We start from the raw sequence: 19,623 nt of genomic DNA, 5'->3' as shown, positions 1-19,623 counted from the left end.
GCCTATGTGATGAGCTGAAATGCAGCACTCTCTGCATTCCCCAGCCTTCCTCCTTTGGAGTGTGAGCAGTGCTTGCAAACCACAAACATGTCGGAGCCAAACTAAGTTGGCTTCGAAACCTGAGATTTCTAATTACAAACTGCATAATTTTAAAAAGGTTTAAACTCCATAAACTTCTGTTTGTTCATTTTCAAAACAAGAATAAAAGTAATATTTTAATAACATTTTGAAAGAATGAGAGGTAATGTATGTACAGTACTTAGGGAAATAATAGATGCTCGTTCTTGGTAGCTAATGAAAATACATTCCTTTCAGTGAGAGCACTGATTACCATTAGACTGGGGATAAGACATCAAATGTCTAATCCTCGCTCATTTTTAAGCTGGCTATATGGCCCTCTAAGATTGCTTAGGTCAATACTGGAAAAGAACGACAAAAGGTTGTCTTCTGATAAGTGAGAAACTATAAGTGAGAAATGAATGAATAATACACATTTCAGGTAGTGCTTCGTATTATGAAAAAGACTAAGTCCTAATAAGCAAGTGATGAATGATGGCATTGGGGATGGAGAGGGCTACTTCAGGTGGGGCACGTAGGCAAGGCCTCTCTGAAGAGGTAACAGTGGACAGAGACCTGAGAGAAGTGACAGAGTAAGTCATAAAAGACCTGGGAGATGGCAGAGGCAGCAGTAGGTGTGAGTACAGAGGCTGTACTAAGCTTGTTCTTAAGCAAAAGAGCAAGAGGGAGGGCAGAGGGAGGATGGACGGAGGTCGTCAGACATAGGAGGGGCCTGATCATATAGACTTCTCTAAACACTTGGATTTATCCTAGGTGAGTTCAGAAGCCATTGAAGGGTTTGTTGAGAGCAGTGGTAATCAGGTATCAGCAATATAAAGCTCTCTCAGGCTGCCGAATGGAGAATAAAACCTTATGTGGAGAGTAAACTCCTGTGTGGTTAAGCATGGAAAGTGAGGAGATAAACTAGGTTATTGTTATAGGCAGGTGAGAGATAATGATGGCTCAAAGTTAGGCTGTTAGACCAAGTGATGAATGCAGTTTGCATAAACGAAGAGAAAGAAACAGTGGCTTTTGCAGGTATGTCCCCTCCTTTCCCCCCTCTCCTCCCCACCCCCAAGCAATGGGATAAACAGTAATTTCATTCACTGAGATGGGAAAGACTGAGGAAGATGTTTTAAAAATGTGTGACCAATTAGACATCTAAGTGGACTTAGTAAATAGGAAGTTAGATATATAAGTCATACCCTCTGGGGAAAGATTGTTCTTAGTTATCAGCAGGATTCGCCAGCTCATGGATGAATTCCATGTGGCCAAATAAGATCACTCTTGGTAGTGATACCCAAGGTGGCGTTCCCACAATCTCCTGGAAGCGCACAAATCCATTAGGGTCCAGAAAGAAAATATCAGAGCATAGTTTTATATTTATTCTTACACTTAATTAATATGCTGTGATTCGATACTGATGCCCTCGCCTGCCCCCTATCAGTCATTTATGTATCACCCTGCACTCGGGGTGTCCGGGGGTAACTGTGAGGATTCTATAACAAAGAGACGTGATGGCCAAAGCTTTGTTTTTGTTTCTGTTTTGCTTTCAACATAATATGGCACCTTGTAGTTTACTGATATCTGCACACATAAACGTATAAGAATAGGTTACCTAATTTTCAAAAGAGCTTTTTACTATGAACATTTTATTTTGGGATAATTTTAGATATACAGAGAAGTTACACAGTTTCCATACACTCTTCACCCATATATGATTTTAGTACCTTTATCAAAACTAAGAAACCCACCTTGGTACATTGCTATTAAATTTAATCAAGAGAGAAAAATAATAATCTACTTCAATCCAGCAAGAAGTCAAACTAAAAAATCAAAGCAAGCAAAAATAAAACCCCAACTATGTAAATATTATTTTATATGCATTAGGTTTCACAATTAATTTTGCCCTGAATGGATATGAAACCTTAAGATATTGGTTACTGATGATATAAGGCTATTAAAATTAGCAAGGCATTTAAGTAATTTAAAATTAGTGCCATTGGCTTAATCCTTGGACAGAAAGTAGGAAAGAAGTTGGTTAGTGGTCAACTTCTAAACCACAGAAACAGCAGTGAACCTGTGATACTTTGCCAAGAGATGGACACCCACCCAATGCAGGTGAAAGGTACCCAAAGTCAACACCAGCAGGCACCAGGAGGACCAATGGCATGTGACTTGTAATTGTATTTGATGCTTTTCTTTTATAGATATTTTCTTTTATATTTCTAATAGGAAGGGAGAGGGAGAGAGAGATTAGAAACACCAATGATGGGAGAGAATCATTGATCGGCTGCTTCCTGCACTCCCCACAGTGGGGATCGAGCCTGTGCCCTGACCAGGAATCGAACCGTAACCTCCTGGTTCATAGGTCAATGCTCAATCACTGAGCCACTCCAGCCAGGCAATTTCATGCCTTTTCTAAAACAAATATTCTCTCTAGAAATGGTAAGAATGGCAGCATCTGTTTTCCAGACCAAACACAATCAAAAGCTGCCATCAGGTGCAAGCATTGGCCTAACCTTGGATCACCAAGAAAGAGCAAGTATTCTGATTTCATCCTCTAAAGGTATATGTGTCACAAATAAAAACTCTACAACAGAGACAAGCGTTCTCTGGTCCCTCTGATTCGTTGTATTCCAAATGAGTGCCTCTGGCCTTTTGAGCATCACAAGGAAATCAGTGGGGAGGGAATCATGTGCTAACCAAGTACTTAAAGGGCAGAAAAACTCACTGACGTGAGAGAGGATTAGTAAAGGGTGCAGAAGGGCACCAGCCCCTCCCAGTCTGGGTGAGCAGGTTTGTGATTAGTTATCAGGCAGAAACCCACAAGCAATTAACAGCTCTGACATCAGGGGACGGGCAAATATAAAACCCTCAGCTCTAAGAGCGGTTTGGTGGAGAATCCCCTCAGGAGTTGGAGGTACTGGAGAGAAGCTCCATGGGAAGTGGGTGGACCCCAGCCAAGCCTCCATTAGGCAGGGGGGGGCGGGATTTTAAAGGATGAAAATTAACTTGCTGGAAACCTGCTCCCAATTCTTCTTGCAGCCCCATGGTTAGATGTAGTGAGTGGTGGCAACCTGCTAATGACTGCTTTTGATAAATGGCATCAGGATAAGTATTTTTATAAATAGAAATTAAGACGGAAGAAAACTCAATGACTAGGATGGGGGGTGTAATTATGTAGGTATTATACATGTCAAACTTTTAAAGGTAAATAACTGTTTTTCTGACTTGGATTGTCATGCGGCAGATTTGAAAAGCGTTTTGAAGGTGGGTTGGAAAGGGCTCATGCCACTGATGACATGCCAAAAACAACAACAAAAAGCCTTGCCTAATTCCATTTTGCTTTCTCCTTTTCAGCTTGATTTTTCTCTATGTGCCTCAGTCTCTGCACAAAGGGCCGCAGAACCAGAGCCTTGCTTCCAGCAGAATGGAAGTTCATAGACTCCTCTCTCTAGGATACGTCTTCTTGCCCCTGCTGTTCACTCAGCAGGCGGGGGCTCAGTTCCCCAGGGAGTGTGCCACCACTGAGGCTCTGAGGAATGGTGTGTGCTGCCCAGACCTGGCCCCCGTGTCCGGGCCTGGGACTGACCCCTGCGGCTCCTCATCAGGGAGGGGCAGGTGTGAGGCAGTGACTGCGGACTCCCGACCCCACGGCCCCCAGTACCCGCATGATGGCCGAGACGACCGGGAGGGCTGGCCCACACGCTTCTTCAACAGGACGTGTCACTGCAATGGCAACTTCTCGGGACACAACTGTGGGACTTGCCGTCCTGGATGGAGAGGAAACGCGTGTGACCAGAGGGTGCTCACAGGTAAGTGGGGGGATGGACGGATAGCCAGTCCTGCATGCGACCCAAATCATTTGAGCTGGAAGAACCTCTGGGAAAATCATACAGCTCAATCCTCTCTCCACGGTTGAGGAAAGAGGCTTAAAAGATTAAGAAATGTATGTCATTTAAAGGAATGGGCTTGGAGCTCAGGTCATCTGTTTAATATTTTCTTCCAAAACATATGTTGAGCCACCACTGTCTGTGGGGAACTGTGCTAGAGGTTTAGAACTATTCTTTCAGTAACTCCTCAAGGTACTTATGTTAAGTAGCATAGGTGTGGTCCCAAAAGGACAAATCCACACAGCTGCTACTAGGAAAACCTGGAATTCAGGCTGAGGTCTGTCTACCTCTAATACATGGGCCTCTTCTACTCCCCTTGATACCCCCCTAATAAATTTTCCACTGTGATGAGCAAGTTTAGCCATTTTAGATGATAAGTCCAGCCGTCAGCCTAAATAGCAGTTAATAACAAGGCATGAAATAGTAACAGCCAGCAAAACATGATTGTTTTCTATGTGCCAGACCAAGGGTTGAACAGAATGTGTATTGAGTCTTTATTATGAGCCAGGTTCTGGTCTAACTGCTTTTCATGTGTAAACCCTTTAAAATGTACAACTCTGCAAAGATATATTAGCCTATATAATAAAAGCCTAACATGCAATTGTCCCCTAGACCAGGAGTTAGATCTGGAGTTTGACCAGGGGGCAGGGCCAGCCAACCGCCCACGGCCCCTCCCCCCGGCCAGATCCCACCCATGCACGAATTCATGCACTGGGCCTCTAGTGTTTTACATACACTTTGCAGATGAAAATTGAGGCTTAGAGAAATGTGTGGTCATTGAATGAGTCTCTGGTCTTCACCACCATGCTATACCACATCCCTTGCTTTTGCAAGATTTATGACATTAAAAATGTAGAAAATTTTAAGAAAAATGTCAATAGAGAGCAGCAATAAACAGAACACAATCATAAAGTCCACAAGTAAGATGACAGAAAGCTAACAAAATTCTATATTAAATTGGAGAGGGAGGGAGAGAGCAACTGAGGGAGGGACAGAAGGAGGGAGCCGGAGAGATGGGGAGGGAGGGATATATAGTAAGAGGTATTTTTTAAAGTACAACATTTTTTAAACATATATGCAAATTATCATTACCGGTAAACAGAGCATGGTGTGTTAGATTATTATGCTCATTCCCTACCCATCCCTACAAAGCAGAGGTTTTCACGTTTGAATTTTGTATCCCTAAAGTCAGGAGAAACCTTCTGGATTTAAGTACAGAAGAAAAGAACTACTTTGTCCGGGCCCTGGATATGGCGAAGCGCACAACTCACCCCCAGTTTGTCATTGCCACCAGGAGGTCGGAAGAAATCTTGGGGCCAGATGGCAACACACCCCAATTCGAGAACATTTCCATTTACAACTACTTTGTGTGGACACACTATTATTCGGTCAAAAAGACTTTCCTTGGGGCGGGCCAGGAAAGCTTTGGCGAAGTGGACTTCTCCCATGAAGGGCCAGCTTTTCTCACGTGGCACAGGTACCACCTGCTGCAGCTGGAGAGGGACATGCAGGTACGCAGGGCACATTTCTATTCTCAGATCCTTTACACCCAGGGCACCTTGTTTGCAAGTCGTTTGATCCACTGTGTTCCAAAGCGTGGCATGACAAAGCAATCCCGGTTACTGATCTGCCTTAGGCATTCTAAGTTTCTCCCTATGCTAATTGCTTATTAATTGATCTTGACCGCTTGTGAAGTGAAAAGAAAGTAATCTCAATGATAAGGAGGCCAAGTGAGACATTTGTAGGTGAAATGAAAGCACTGGACATGTTCCAGGGCTCTGTAAGTAAAACAATGACTCATATAGTTTGCAATGAAAGAATCTCATTTGCTATGCCCTTCTTCTCAAATGTAAGCCCCTTACTGGTTTGGGTGAAGCGAGTGTGTATGAACTTGACAGTCTTCCAAGTCCCAAATATGTAACTCTTCATACCAGTGGACAATACTAATGTGGGGTAGGGATTAAATGATGTAAAAAGTTCCTTTCCATTTATATTGTCATATTTTCATGGAGCACCATTGTTCTCGGTGCCCCTTACCACTTGAGGCTTACAGAAGAAATCTATTCAAAACATCCCATCAGTTAGATATCATTTTTACTTAAGAGGCATTGGCATAAAGTGAACTTCAACCCAAACAGTTATTTCCTGCTTATTTTAAATATGTTTTTATTGATTTTCAAGGTAGAGGAAACGAGAAGGGAGAGAGATAGAAACATCAAAGATGAGAATCATCAATTGGCTGCTTCCTGCATGCCCCACACTGGGGATCAAGCCCACAACCCAGGCATGTGCCCTGCCCAGGAATCCAACCCTTACCTCCTGGTTCATGGATCGATGCTCAGCCACTGAGCCACAGCGACCAGGCTTCCTATCTATTTTTAAGCACATAAGCTCAAACCACATTAAATTATCTGTTAACAGCCGAAACCGGTTTGGCTCAGTGGATGAAGCGTCGGCCTGCGGACTGAAGGGTCCCAGGTTCGATTCCGGTCAAGGGCATGTACCTGGGTTTCGGGCACATCCCCAGTGGGAGATGTGCAGGAGGCAGCTGATCGATGTTTCTCTCCCATCGATGTTTCTAACTATCTATCTCTCTCCCTTCCTCTCTGTAAAAAATCAATAAAATATATTTTAAAAAAATTATCTGTTAACAAAGATACTTTATTATTGTGTCTTCTATTAATTGCTCCTTCTTAAGAAAAGTATTGTAATTTTAAAATAAAATTTTAAATTACTAGACCTAGGAAATCAACAAATTAAACCAGTTTTCTATGTGAAATAACTGTAATGAATCCCTCTCTCTAAGTTAAAATCTAAAAATTAACCTAAAATATCTGAAGGGAGAAAAGGTGTTTACTTATTGATTTGTAGTATCCTTGTGCCCAGCATTAATCCAAGAAAATAAATGGTTAGAAGAGAGAAAAATAATGCATGACGATACAGAATAAGATATTTGTACGAAAGTAGTCTATCCACATGCAGTTCGAGGGTGATTAAATGAATTCATCTGGTACTCTGCACTTCATATTTTATAGCTCTGAATACAAGACATTTAGTAGATTACGCGTAGATAAATCTGTCATTTGTAATCGACTCTAGAGCTTCATGCCTTTGAGTCATTTTCCCATGAGCACACCAAAACGAAAGGGCAGATGGAAAGTATCTAAAAGCTTCAAATTTTGCCTGTGTAAACTTCAACCTCTAGGACTACTTACATTTTTAAAACCCAACAGCACAAGGGATCCGGCAAATTACAGTCTATATGTAATGCGCCGTGGAAATGCCACATGAATATGCCCCAGCTCCCAAATGTCAGTTACTGAACCACAAATGACTCTTAATAATCCCTTGGAAGCTGTCACTAATATCTGCGAACCGGAACAATGGCTTCCAAATGAGGACTCTAAGTCCCTGGAGACCCATAGCTGGCGATGCCTGGGCAAGCTCTTGGCCCTCGATCACACCCTGAGGACCCGGGGATGCTTCCTAGAAAGGTTGGAAGTGAAAAGGCAGTCATGTACCAAATGAATGGAGGCGGAATTAAACAATGGCGATTCCTGCATTTAAGTCGGACACTCTCAATATAACTCCCAGAAGACCAAAAGGAATGAGAAACAACAGGTACCATAAATAAATCTTTTAAGGAACCTAGGAAAAATATCCATGTGATCTTGAGTCCAGCATTTTAAAATCATTGAGATCAGCCCTGAATGGAAACCAGGTGCCTGTTCTAAAGAGCAGCAGGCACAGAGAAATTCTCTGTTTCCCTTCAGCATGTCCTGATGGTATGAGGTTTGGGCAGGAGCCCGAGTCTTCAAGTTTAGACTGAAGCAGAGGTTTCTAAGTAAAGCTTCTTTACAGCCCAGGCAGATAAGGTACGTCTGATAGAGCCTGTGTAGCCTGTGGCCAAAGCAGAATCTAAATGCCTAAAGTCATTCAAGTTAAACTTTAAAAAAAGAGAAAAAAAAGAAACATAAACAAAACAAAAGGTACTGCTCCACAGAACACATTTCGAGGCTGGGTCTGACTCCAGACCAAGAGTTAGCAGTGCTTGAATTACAGGAAGGTAATGGAGGGAGGTGCAAATGTCAAGAAGTAGAAGTTATTATTGATAACTTGTGGTATAATCAATAGCAATGTAATTACCTATTTAAAAAAGAAAAGGAAGACCTTTCCCCTGCCCCCTAAAAAAAATCAATGGCAGGAATTCTGCATAATGAGTTGAGTTTAAATCGCTCCTGAGCCTAAAGTGACTCCTTTTGGTAAATGAGCAGCTTTGTTAATAGTTGAGTCCTCCGGCCCCTCAGACACACTAACTGGTTTCTAAGTGGCTGAAATGAACTAACAGAAATAGACTGCCCGGGAGGAAACCCAGCAAAGAGAGGGGATTTTAAACAAAACCAGAGAATGCTAACTGAGTCTCTGTGATCTAGGAAATGCTGCGGAACCCTTCCTTCTCCCTGCCTTACTGGAATTTTGCGACTGGGAAGAATGTCTGTGACATCTGCACCGATGACATGATGGGCTCCAGGAGCAGCTTCGATCCCAACCTCATAAGCGCGAACTCTGTCTTTTCTCAATGGCGAGTGGTGTGTGAGTCCTTGGAAGATTATGACACCCTAGGAACCCTCTGTAACAGTAAGTTTCCAATGACGTCTAGGTGCAGAATTCCCTTTGGGGAGAGAGATTAAATGTGCTGCCTGAAGGCCGTTCATTCTATTAAGGATGTCAGGCTAAAATCTATTATTGCAGAGAATCAATGTAGTAAAACCAATTCATGAAACAACTAAGATACTCAAGGCAATCTATAAGGTGAACCAAGGGGAACAGAGTGTCTGTACATTATTACATTTCTTTTCTTGAGCAATCTGGTAAGTGCATTGCTCACTTTCTTATTTTGAAACGGTCTACTTGTATAACTTAATCCTCTTAGTACACTCAGCACTGCTTAGCGATCATGTGTCTTGTGTTGGAATTTCACAGAAAATGTTTCCCTAGGAAATCTGAAGTACACAGAAAGACTTGGAAGTGCCAAAGGAGTAGATGATGATGATAATAATAATAATAATAATAATAATATAATTACATTATGTTATTATGATATTAATCTAGTCCAGTGATGGCGAACTTTTTGAGCTTGGCGTGTCAGCATTTTGAAAAACCCTAACTTAACTCTGGTGCCGTGTCACATATAGAAATTTTTTGATATTTGCAACCATAGTAAAACAAAGACTTTTATTTTTGATATTTATTTTATATATTTAAATGCCATTTAACAAAGAAAAATCAACCAAAAAAATGAGTTCGCGTGTCACCTCTGACACGCGTGTCATAGGTTCGCCATCAATGATCTAGTCAGAGGGTTAAAAATAAAAAGATAATATAGAGAATGCTTAACCAGTTGTCCTAGCATCCTTGTTCCGGGGATCTGAACACCAGCTCCGCCACAGGCCGTTTCTGTTATATGTGGATCTTTAACTGAGCTTTCTGTTCTCTTCCTTGGATCTTATTCTCTGTCCCTGTGCTGCTAACACAAGGTCTTCATTATTAGTCTCCCTATGCCCCCTTATTTTTCCTCTTTAGGCATGTCTGGCTATCCTATATAATAAAAGGCTAATATGCAAATTGACCAAACCGTGGAACGACTGGTCACTATGACACACACTGACCACCAGGGGGCAGATGCTCAATGCAGGAGCTGCCCCCTGTGGTCAGTGCGCTCCCACAGGGGGAGCACCACTCAGCCAGAAGCTGGGCTCACGGCTGGTGAACACAGCAGCGGGACCCCTCAGGGGATGTCTGCCTGCTGGGAGGAGCGGGCCTACACTGGCAGGCAGACATCCCCCAAGGGGTCCCGGACTGCAAGACAGCACAGGCCGGGCTGAGGAACCCCTACCCCAGTGCCTCAAATGTCATGCACCAGGCCTCTAGTTTTGAACTAATGTTCTTCCATATAAAAGCTAGAATTATGGAAATTTATTCTATTATTATATTCACTAGAGGCCCGGTGCATGAAATTTATGCACAGGTACAATCCCTAGGCCCGGCTCCGCTCAGACAGGGCCATCTTCCCTGGCAGCCAGCCCTGACTCCCCAACCACCCACCCCTGGTTCCTCATTTGCCATCAGGTGATCAGAGCTTGCCAGCCAGGGGGAGGGACTGAGAGGTTAGCTGTTCCCGCCTGCTCACTGGCCCTGTCCCCCGATGCCAGTTGCCCTCTGTGCGGTGTGACCAGTGGGGCCGGGGCCTTGGCCTAGTGCTGCCCGTGTCTGCTGCCACCCACCCCTGGTTCCCCATTTGCCATTGGGTGATCGGACCCTGCCAGTCGGAGGAAGGGACCAAGAGGTTGGTAGCCAAAAAGGGGCCTGCGGGTTGGGGGAAGCTCCTGTGTTGAGCATCTGCCCTCTGGTGGTCAGTGCGCATCATAGTGACCATCGTTCCGCCACTTAGTCGATTTGCATATTACCCTTTTACTATATAGGATAACATTTATTCTGCATATATTCTTTAAAGCATCAATTATTTAAATTATTTTCTAAACTTAAAGAGAGACTATTCTAAATGGAACAAAGGAATCAGGTGGCTTTTCATTATTAGAAGGTTATTTAGCTGTGTTTAGGAATAAGAGAAATGATATGCATGAAATTTTCTTCCATAGAAACTTAAGAATTAGAATAAATGTTTATTTGTTTGGCATGTTTAATAAGTGGTAGCACTTGAGGTAGGGAGATGAAATTGAGGATCAAGATCTCTTTAGATAGCAAAACATTCATCTCTTTCTGACCAGGCTATTATATTTTGGCCTGGAAGTTTTCCAGACATTTTCTGATCACCTTCTTGACTGAATAACAAAATACAGCACAAATTAAATAGGTAAATTAAATTATAGCATAGGAGATTTTTTATCACAGTTTTTTTGTTATTTAATATAACTCATAATTCTGACACATAGTTTCTTAAAATATTGAATGTATTTTAGGTGGAACAATTTTTAAGATTACTCCTTGTCTTAGTTCAAGATATAAATGCTAAAAATTTTATTAGGCCAGTGAAAGAAATAAAGGAAACAATATTTTATTTAGCAAATTGTGCCTGATATGGTGTTAAATTCTTTAATATCTTATTTACTAGTCATCATAACAATTCTTTTCTCCTTCTACTTTTTTTCCTGAATGAAATTTCCATTCCTGTGGTTTCACTGATCATCTTTTACAAGACAGCCATACTATACATCTTTATATCAAACTAGAGGCCCGATGCATGAAATTCTTGCGGGGGGGGGGGGGGGAGGAGAGGAGGAGGGTGTCCCTCAGCCTGGCCTGCCAATCCAGGTCCCATCAGGGGATGTCCGACTGCATCTCACAATCTGACACCACTGGCTCCTAACCAAACACCTGCCTGCCTGCCTGATTGCCCCTAACCGTCTCTGCCTTGCCCCACGCCCGGACCCAGAATTCCCTCCATCTCACTGGCTGCAGGCACCCAGGACCCAGACCAGCTTCCTCCGGGCCAGCCACAGTCCCAGGGGACCGTGGGCAGGTGGCTTCACCCGGGCCACTGCTGCAGGCACCCAGGACCACAGACCAGGTGGCTTGTCCCTCTCCCGGGCCATAGCCTGGCTGGTCCCCATTCCTCTCTCACAAGCTCATTTGTGCCTGGCTGGTCCCCATTCCTCTCTCACGAGCTCATTTGTGCCTGGCTGGTCCCCATTCCTCTCTCCACAGTGTGAAGTGTCTGAGCCATTAAGGTGTGACGGCACGGGGGCGTGACGACCATTTGCATATTAGCTCTTTATTATACAGGATTGTCCTTAGACTCTCCACACCTATGTTTTCATATGCTCGTTGCACAGTATCTTTCCACTATCCCATTAATACCCCAAACATGTTATGTAAATTAACAGAGTGAATTACTGACCCCTAACATTCTTCCTGCCACTAAAATATAGTCTTTGATTTATCAGATGGAAAACATTCTTCTTTCTTCACAATACTTCGCAAAACTACTTTCTCCTTCAGAAATCAGAACTTTCAATTCATTCCTGCATGGAAATTGTACAGGACTCCAATCCATAGGAAGTTACTATGGGAAAGGATGTAAAGTGCAGTATAGGAAATATAGTCGATAATATATATAATCACTATGTATGGGGTCAGATGGGTTCTATGCTCAGTGGGAAGATCACCTCATAAGTTATATAAATATCTAACCACTATGTTGTACACTTGAAATGAATATAATATTGTCAACTGTAATTAAATTGTTTTAATTTAAAAATAAAAATAGATGCAATGGCAGAAGTTGTACATGTACAAATTTTAAAGTCACTAGATTAAAATTAAATTGGTTTAACTAGTTTCTTCACTATCAAAATCCTGCACTATGAAGCTCCATGAGAGCAAATTTGAATACAGTGTTTTTGAAACCCATGTAACCAATACTTTTTTCTTGGGATGTAGTGATAGCTCCCTGAATAGTAATCTCCAAAATATCAGCTTAAATTGATTAGCTAGTACAGTCTGAAAGTTTTTATAATAATGTATACCTAAAAGATACATATGCACTTTCCAGTCTCAATATAGTCATGTTTTATTTTTATATTATATAAAGTTATTTTTACATTTATTATATAAAGCTATTTATGCTAATCATTATGTTAATTATACAGCATACAATTAGGATTTCTATGAATGAGGTAAAGTAAAAATGAGTGGATGTTGAAATATTATCTCTCCCACCCAGCAAGTTATTCTCTGTGTCCCCTCTAAGGCATGAGCACTCCTCTCTGGAGACCACTGAAGCAGACTAAAAAAAATACTCCCAATCAAAAAGGCTCCTCCCACCCACCTAAGGCCTCTCCCATTTCGTGAATTTAAGATTACTGATATATATGAAATATAGATTTCAGTGTAGAATTTAGGTTTATGAGATTATTTGGACAAAATTCAATTTTCCATGGAATGTTTATTTTAATATATTCTCATGAAAGAAGCATATGTTATTTTAACAAACACCGGGACCTCCATCTGTTATTGTGATCACCTCTTCTTTCAGATAATTTTACGTATCACTTATCTACTCTTCTCAGAGAAGTTGACATGATAACTTAGATTTTCTCACTTTAATGCCACTGAAAAGCATTTTAAAAATGTCTCTCCTCCACCAAGAAGAACCTGTTATTCAGGGTCCATGCTATATATAAGATGTTAAAGGACAAGGATAAGATCTCTAAACATTCTCTAAATGTTTGCAAACCCCATCTTCTTCCCAGGCACTGAGGGGGCGCCAATTAGGAGGAATCCAGCCGGAAACGTGGCTAGACCAATGGTGCAACGTCTTCCTGAACCACAGGATGTCGCTCAGTGCTTAGAAGTTGGTTTATTTGACACACCTCCTTTTTATTCCAACTCTACAAACAGTTTCCGAAACACAGTGGAAGGCAAGTAAACAAAATTGGTGCTTTGAATTGATTTAGTTATCACAGTAAACTGAAGTACTCACATTCAGATCTCTTTGAAAAATTTTTTCAATGCCATATTGATCCAATTAGTTTATCTGAATGGCGCTGCCTAATATTTTGAGGGCAGGCTCTCCAAATGTTTAAAACTAATACAGAGGTGTTAAGAAAGCTCTGAGAAATTGTACCTTCACCACAAAAATAAGTTTCCAAAAATAAATATGCTGACAGTCATTCAAAGGGAATAATATAGGAAACAAAAGTAACATCTGGCAATTTAAGTTCCAGGACAATCAGAGTGGTCTCCCAATTGTGTCAGCAGTTTTCAGTAGAAGCTAGAGATCTCTACTGTCATATAGAACGATGTTTGCCTTGTGGAAATAGAGTATTCTATGTATTTTGATTGCTATCCTTTGCAGGTCATTATTTTTAACCTGGAGGCTACATTTAGAATACCATGCCACTAGTTTAAAACCAACCCAGTTCTGGGTATAGCAAACAAATGTCGCTAACCAAAGGTACAGAGAAATAATGCTATTATGTTAAGGTAAAAACTGTCCTGGCAAGCTTAGGAAAAACTATTGCTCAGTGTAATCACTGCTGTTGACTTGACAAGTAGAATACTTGTAATGATTTTTACTATTCTCATTCTATTTTTATATCTAGGTTACAGTGATCCCATGGGAAGGTATGATCCTGCTGTTCGAAGCCTTCACAATTTGGCTCATCTATTCCTGAATGGAACAGGGGGACAAACCCATTTATCTCCAAATGATCCTATTTTTGTCCTCCTGCATACTTTCACTGACGCAATCTTTGATGAATGGCTGAGGAGATATAATGCTGGTGAGACATTTTTATATGCTTTTCGCAGGCTCAGCAAAAAAAGATTGTTCGGATAGCATAGTTATCACTTCAGGCTAAGCAATTGACACACATGAACTACATTTCAAAATAAGGTGAAAATAGCTCTATTATCTAGCCATTTCCAAATACTCCAAACCACTTTGACAAGGCAGACAAGAAGTCTCTCAGAATTGCTATAGTAAGATGATATTTACTAGCATTCAATAGAACTAAGCAGTTAATCCCTTCTCATTTTTACTGTTTCCAGAATTTTCCTTCCTCGTATCTTCCAATGAACATTCTCATTGCTTTTTAATATAGACAGGACATTCTTACAGAGCTCTTCTTTGATACTCCAAGAGAGAAAAATATTACACTCATAATCCATAGTTTTGATTTTATTACTTTATGAACTCTCACAAATGGAAATTTTGCTCAGCTTGAAAAGATGATGTTGGTTTTTATATCACACCATAGAAAATCTCTTTTTAAGTTCATTTTAATATATTTTTAAATGCTTATTTACAAGGTCACTTTCTCTTTGCTTCTACTCAGCTGAGAGACTTACATTACTTTTTCTTTAATTTTTTTCGCATTACTTTTCAATGTTGTTCCTCTGGTTAACACATCGTAAATTTTTATATTTTAAAAAAGTGTCCTAAATGTTGACTTCTGTGCCTTTATTTCATCATGCATATAAACATAATATTTGAGATTAACTACCTATTCATTTATCCACCCAATTCAGCCAGTCCCTTATTTTCTTGTATGTGTTTGTGTGTGTACAGTAAAAGTTCTTAATTCAACCTGATTAAGACCATTAACTGATGAGTTGATCAAAATAGTATGTTCCATTATTTTTAACCTGGAGGCTACATTTAGAATGCCATGCCACTAGCTTAAAACCTAATTCCGGATATAGCAAACAAATATCGCTAACCATAGGTGCAGAGAAACAACGATATTATATTAAGGGAAAAACTGTCCTGGCAAGCTTAGGAAAAATTGTTGCTCAGTATAATCACTGCTGTTGACTTGACAAGTGAAATATTTTTAGTGATTTTTACTATTCATCAAAAAATCATTTAACAAGTGGATAACTTACATACAAATATTGGTGCATTTATCAATCTGCTATGAATTCACTGATTGTAGTCCCACCTCATTTTCATGCGTATTTACGTACATACATATGACTATAATGCATTATCTATAATAAAGAGAGATGGGGAGCCATCAAAGGGTCTTGCAGAGAAAGGTTACATTATAACCCAATTGCTATTGTTTGTTATTTTTACTATTATTTCTCCATTCATTTTAAATGGATATAACTTAATCACACAGCTGAAGCTGACATGGGTAAGGCTGATCAAGTGAAGGTGAAATGGGAAGTTTACAAATCCAACTTATTCATTTGAATAAATAATTTCCAGCAATACACCAAGATGTCGGTTCCTTGAAGACAGGAATTTTGTCTGTTTTGTACAAAACTATAGCCCCATGCCTAGACCAGGAGCTCAACAGATGTTACTAGATAAATACTTAAGCGTCAAAAATATAAACACTACCTGCCATTTCTAGAATCAATTGCTCTTCAAACTAGATTCTAAAATTCTCTTCTGTGCTTCATAGAAACACACGGACTGTCCAGGTAACGGACTTCTCACAAACACAATCTGACACTTCACTAGCGTTCTCACATATCCCAGCTCTTCTCAACATATTCCCACGCATGTAGTGCCCACGCCCACTTGCAACTCTGGTTTTGTAACATTCCATCTGGTAATTAACTGTACCAACATATAGAACAGCAACAACAACAAACAACAACTTTTGCCACAAAGGACATTTCAGTACCTTTATCCCTTAGGGCAAAAACTCACCGATGATATAAATACCTGCAACTTGTATTTAAATAGAACAGTCCCTCTTTATCTACAGGGGAAATGTTCCAAGAACCCCAGTGGAGGCCTGAAACTGTGGATAGTAGTGAACCCTAGAACTGCATGTACTATGCTTTTTCCTATAGGTACATGCCTATGGTAAAGTTTAACGTATAAATTACACACAGTATAGATTTACAACAATAACTAGCAGTAATATAGAATTATAACTATATTTTAATAAAAGCTATATGAATGGCTCCGGGGCAGTTACCTGAACACAAGCACGGCAATAGCACAACGCTGATTGGTCACTGAGAGGCAGCTAAGTGACCAAGGAGCTGGTAGCCTATACTGAGTGGATATGCCGGGCAAAGGGATAATGCACTTCGTGGGCAGGACAGAGCAGGAGGTTTGAGATTTCATCACGCTACTCAGAACTGAGCACACTTTAAAATTTATACATTTTTTATTTCTGAAATTTTCCATGTAATATTTTCAGACCACAGTTGACTGTGGGTAACTGAACCGTGGACGATAAAACCATGGGTCCGGGGAGACTACTGTAGAAAGAGGAGAGGTAGCAGAAAGCAAACAGGATTCCAAGACCAGGATTCGAAATCTTAAGTGTTTTTTGTTAACAGTAAAACCTGAGGAACAAGTTAATATTTATTTCTCTAAAAGTAAACAGAAAAAAGAAAATATACTAAAGAGAAACATTCACAGTCAAGGAGAAACCTCCATTAGAGACTATCTCTCAAATTTAAATCATAGATGATGTTACAGCGAACTATATAGACCCATCTTTTCTTTACCTTTGAAAAAATACGTTTAATTAACTTTATTCAAATTTGTTTCTGTAATTTAAAAGTGAAACAATTAATGAGCATCAAAGATGATAAAATACTAAAACATGCCAGCTTTTGAACTTTCTTTTTCTATCAGATAAGACATTAATTAGTGCTGTACTCAAGGCATTTGAAATCTGCTTTATGCAATTTCCTGTTCTGCTGTAGAACTTATGTCTTTATTCACTGTAAAATATGAAAGAATGTTTTTAATGTTATGCTTGAATATTTCAGAACACCTTCAGAACATAACTATATACTAATATTAATATGGTGTTTCTGGCACATTTTAGATATATCCACATTTCCGTTGGAAAATGCCCCTATTGGACATAATAGACAATACAACATGGTGCCATTCTGGCCTCCAGTTACCAACACCGAAATGTTCGTTACTGCTCCAGATAACCTGGGATATACTTATGAAGTCCAATGGCCAGGTGAGTATTAAAAATGTATTTCTACTGTGGAAATTTTCAAAAGCAATATGTTACCTTTAGAAATAAACTAATCACAGTATTCTTGAGGCTGACATTCCCCACTTGCATTTAGAAACGTTCATTTCGATTTTCATTTGGGGATAAAGAGAGTGAACTTCACATTTGTTGCCAGCCCACTCTGACCTGGTATTGTGCTGATTATAGAGCGCACTATCTCATTTAATCCTTGCAGCCCTCTGATAGTGTCACAATCCTGATTTTACAAATATGGAAGACAAGGTTTAGCGAGGGTAACTGTCAAAGGTCACATGCTTAGTAAGCAGAGAAAATGAGTTTTGAGCTTAGCCCCCTACTTTTTCTACAATATAATGTGCCTCCGTTTATCCTTTAAAATTTTTTAAGAATGGCATGAGGTACTCTGAGCTGTCCTTTCTGAGATTTTGAAATGCAAAACTTTCTTGTTTAATTTTAAATTTATTTTTCAAGAAAATAGAATACAGTGGAAGAGCACAGGGCTTGGATTCCGAAAGACCTGTACTCCCAAACCAATTCTATTATCTACTAATTAAATGACCTTGGGCAAGTGACAGAGACTCTGAGCCATTCTTTCCTCATGTTTAGAATGAAAATACCTGTCCTAATGGAATCTACTCATTATGAGAAATTAGAAAGTGCCTCCAAGATGACAAGTGCCATACCAGACAATGTAGCCAATAAAACTGAAGTATGAGGATTTCAGTAAAGTGCCTAAATTTAGTATCCAATTTTTGATGGCAACTATTAGCAGATTTATTTTTTGCTCTTGTTTTATTTTTCACATAGGCCGGAGTTTTCGTATTTCTGAGATTATTACCATAGCAGTGGTTGCTGCTTTATTGCTGGTTGCAGTCATTTTTGTGGGTGCTTCTTGTCTGATTCGTGCCAGAAGCAACATGGATGAAGCCAATCAGCCTCTCCTCACTGACCAGTATCGACACTATGCTGAAGAATATGAAAAAGTCCCGAATCCTAATCAATCTATGGTCTAACTATAAAAGACCTATTGTCTTACACCCTAGTCTTACAAAAGCCCTGGCTGAAAAATAATAGATTGAGTTACTAACTGTATTTTCTTTCACTCTGTTCCTTTCTTCCTATGCATGCACACGTTGGAATTAAAGCTCCAGAAATCACTTTCCAGAGCTGGGAAGAATCACAACATTTTCCTTTTATTTCAGACAGTAGGTTGCACCCACTCCATGGTGTTTAAGCAGAAAGTGTCAAGATTTTTGGCATGTCTTAAAGGTCAATTATATGACAATGTAAATAAGCTGTTTTACTTTGTTTAAAAATCATAAAGAAAAATCATGATTGATTGAAAATTCCTGATTAAAATACATGAGTAGGCATTTCTACAGTACTAAGATGTAAATATATTTCCATTCATTGACACTGACCAACAGATGTAAAGGAAGCCACGTTTATTAGTTAAAATAATTTACGTGGAGTTATAAATGGGACTCCAATTAACTTCTTCAAAATGGTCTTCCCCTTTGGGTACCAGCATATTTAGTGTAAGGTTCAAGACCAAAACAAATCACACTCTTTGTCGCACTTTAGAGAGATAAAAGCTTCACCTTGTTTAAGAGATAATTGATACTGCCTGTCTCCTACCTCTCAATTTGCTGAAAAAGGAACTACCCATCCATGCATTTCACCTCCTGATTCCTCTTCTAATAGCTGAGATCCACAGGGAGGCATAAAGGTGAAGAACCTGCATCACAGTGCTCTACAAATAGTATTCAGTTAGTTGTGTTTCATACAAATAGCTTCCTCTTATCACTTGTCAGACTTTTCTGTGTTTTCAAATAAAATATTTCATTGGTCCTCTGTATTTTTATCTTTTCAATTTTTATTTTTTTAATGTTTTTATTAAATTGAGAGAGAAAAAAAACATTGATCTGATGCCAGAACCGGTTTGGCTCAGTGGACAGAGCATCGGCCTGCGGACTCAAGGGTCCCGGGTTCGATTCCGGTCAAGGGCATGTACCTTGGTTGCAAGTACATCCCCAGTGGGGGGCGTGCAGGAGGCCGCTGATCGGTGTTTCTCTCTCATCGATGTTTCTAACTTTCTGTCCCTCTCCCTTCCTCTCTGTGAAAATCAATAAAACATATTTAAAACAAACAAACAAAAACAACAACACAAAAACACATTG

The 19,623-nt window shown here is 40.0% G+C and overlaps 1 protein-coding gene across 2 annotated transcripts; it reads left to right on the top strand.

Annotated features, from left to right (window-relative positions):
• The first annotated feature begins 2,955 nt into the window (after positions 1-2,955).
• Positions 2,956-19,287, top strand: TYRP1 (tyrosinase related protein 1). 2 transcript variants are annotated; one of them, XM_014457555.2, is made up of 8 exons: positions 2,956-2,980; positions 3,421-3,875; positions 5,142-5,464; positions 8,387-8,591; positions 13,226-13,393; positions 14,078-14,257; positions 17,282-17,428; positions 18,251-19,287. In XM_014457555.2, the coding sequence occupies exons 2-8, from the start codon at positions 3,491-3,493 to the stop codon at positions 18,454-18,456; spliced, it is 1,614 nt and encodes a 537-aa protein (XP_014313041.1). In that variant the 5' UTR covers positions 2,956-2,980; positions 3,421-3,490; the 3' UTR covers positions 18,457-19,287. The 2 variants fall into 2 exon arrangements, with proteins under 2 accessions (XP_014313041.1, XP_014313042.1); XM_014457556.2 differs by lacking the exon at positions 2,956-2,980 and adding an exon at positions 3,094-3,330.
• The last annotated feature ends 336 nt before the right edge of the window (positions 19,288-19,623 follow it).

Source organism: Myotis lucifugus, unplaced genomic scaffold, assembly GCF_000147115.1.
Source record: "Myotis lucifugus unplaced genomic scaffold, Myoluc2.0 scaffold_79, whole genome shotgun sequence".
Lineage (NCBI taxonomy): Eukaryota > Metazoa > Chordata > Mammalia > Chiroptera > Vespertilionidae > Myotis > Myotis lucifugus.
The sequence above is the reverse complement of the archived record's forward strand: the minus strand, read 5'-3'. Positions and strand labels throughout refer to the sequence as shown.